General features: G+C 31.5%; 1 protein-coding gene across 1 annotated transcript; it reads left to right on the forward strand.

The window, feature by feature from the left end:
* The first annotated feature begins 1,035 nt into the window (after positions 1-1,035).
* On the forward strand, positions 1,036-2,001 carry LOC134239682 (uncharacterized). Its single transcript, XM_062721844.1, has one exon. It carries the CDS (start codon positions 1,036-1,038, stop codon positions 1,999-2,001), a length of 966 nt encoding a protein of 321 aa, XP_062577828.1.
* Positions 2,002-2,517: the final 516 nt, after the last annotated feature.

The raw sequence follows: 2,517 nt of genomic DNA on the forward strand, positions 1-2,517 counted from the left end.
TACATGAACATTTAAATAAAAAATTTCAATGATTTTCTACTTCCAATAAAATCACGTTTATTCAAATTGACTAAAAAGGCTTCTGCTCAGAAAGAGTGGAGTCGTGAAATTAATCGGTTATTGTTTTAAATATCTAATATACGAGTAGTTGAAACGCAATCAATTTTAATCGCGCAATTTTTTGGTCCTATTTTTTTTTTTATAAAACAAAAACCAAATAAAAACACTTTTTAAAATTTTTATAGTTAGTCTGAAAATTTCAACAATATGTCATATATGACTTTATTAGTCAATTAAACAATTTAAAGCTAGTTTAAATGATTGTGTGTTCAACAGACTATGTCCTCGTTGCAAGAAGAGGATTTTTGCTATTAACTTATGTTTATTCATGGTTAAGAAGAAAGAAAAAAACATTTTACTATAATACATACTTGCATAAATTTAAAATTTGTCATTTCAGATTATCTAGATTTCGTAAATCTTGTATACATATAAATTTGACTCAAACGTGTTTTATTGATTAATCTCTTCTTTAAATGCTTTAAAATGTTTTTGGGCATTAGTTGCATTCATGAATGCATATTATCTTTGATCAGGTATTTTAAATTCAATTGATTCAAATAAATTACACGTTAACTTCAATCCTTTTGATTTATTCAATATATGTTCAAAACATAACAATTACTTATGAACTTTGATTTTTTTTTATCTATCGAGAATATCTGTAATTTTTCAAAATAGCAGTGAGGCAAAATGCTGCAATGCACAATAAATACTTTTATTTACATTGCTTTCCAAAAAAAAACCTAAATAAATGTTTAACAACTCAATTACTTGACCTAGATAAATCTATATGCAATTCCACTGCATAGAGGAAGCATTTAAAAGTTTACAAATAAGACGTTAAGGCATGCATGTGCCTGTCGACCTATGTCAAATGAGCCAGGTATTTAAATTCTATTCAAAGCTGTACTTCAGAATATTCTTAACTTATAATTGAACACCCAGTTAAATTATGTAAGGCTATGTGCAAGAATGGCAGACAATAAAATGCAGGATTTTTTGAGCTGCCATTTTTGTAATATGAAAGTCCAGTTTTTCTGCAAACCGTGTGGAAAAAGACTGTGTAAAGAATGCTTATTGCAACATTTTGAGCGAAGTGAAGTTGATCATGTCATTGTTTTGTACAACAAAAGATTCAAAATTGTGGAAAAATCAATCCATGACCCAGAAGTAACGGATATTATTCCAAGTGGACTAGATAATATGATATGTGTGAGATACAGTGAGAAGCAGAACATTTATGTAGCAGAAAAGGATGCCCAACGTCTGAAACTTTTTGACACAGAAGGACATCTCCTTGATATATACAAACCAAAAAACATGGTGAGGTTTTTCACTCCGACTAAAGATGGCTTTTTATACACAGCTTCAGAAGGTATAAGGAAAGTAAATGATGTTGGAGACACACTTCTACTACCTCTGGAAGGCAGCCTCAGGGGCATCATATTTGTCGAACCAGAGACGGTATTCGTCTGCAATACTTCACCTCCCAGAATATTCAAGTGTAATATAAAGGGAGAGAAACTTCTTGAAATCGGAAACATCAATGGTGGACATATTTTTCAATATCCCGACAATATTGCTATAAATGGCAATGGAGATATTTGCGTGACCAATCCGGCGTTTTTACGTCTTGAAAAAGGAACCTCATCCGTGGTGGTTGTGAATAGTGAGGGCGATTTCCGTTTTTCATACGATGCGTATAAAGATGAATTATTCCATCCAGTGGATATATGCTGTAATTCTAATTGTGATATGATTATTGCTGACGATGCAAACCACAAACTTCACGTCGTCAACAAAGATGGGCGTCTTCTAAGGTTCTTGACGTATGAGGGAATTCAAAGCCCTTGTAGCGTCACCACTGACAGTGAAGACAGACTCTATGTATCACAAATGGACGATCCGTCTCTAAGAATAATTCATTATTTTTATTAATTGTAAAATATCAGAACTAGTAAGGTATCTTGAAGATTCGTGTACTGTGTTACATATTCTAATTTGTAGAAAAATCTTTTTGAATTGGATTATAATCAAAACGATGTACATTGCTGATACTTTTTGTATTGTAAACAATTCAAATAAAAAAGTCCTGATTGACGCGATAAACCTTTTAAAAAAGTTAATAACTGATAAAAACAAAAATGAAAACAAAAACAAAAAAAACCCTATATGTTTTTCCGTCAAATAATTTGTAAAATAATATAGACTAAGTCCCACATTGGGAACAGAATCAGTATTTTGCATCTTCTTACCAAAATCAAAATATTATTTGCTCTGAGTTCATCGAACTTTTAAGCTTGAATATTGTTCACTTTTCCATTTTTTCTATATGATAAGTGGGATACTACCGAAGGATAATCCGTTCTGTAGCGTCTCTAAACTTGTGAAAATCATCTACTTCTCGGGCTCATTTGATAGAGGTCGACAGGCACATTTATGCCTTAACTTCTT

Source organism: Saccostrea cucullata, unplaced genomic scaffold (genome assembly GCF_032062105.1).
Source record: "Saccostrea cucullata isolate Sc308-1 unplaced genomic scaffold, CSIRO_AGI_Scuc_v1 ctg2186, whole genome shotgun sequence".
Classification (NCBI taxonomy): Eukaryota; Metazoa; Mollusca; class Bivalvia; order Ostreida; family Ostreidae; genus Saccostrea; species Saccostrea cuccullata.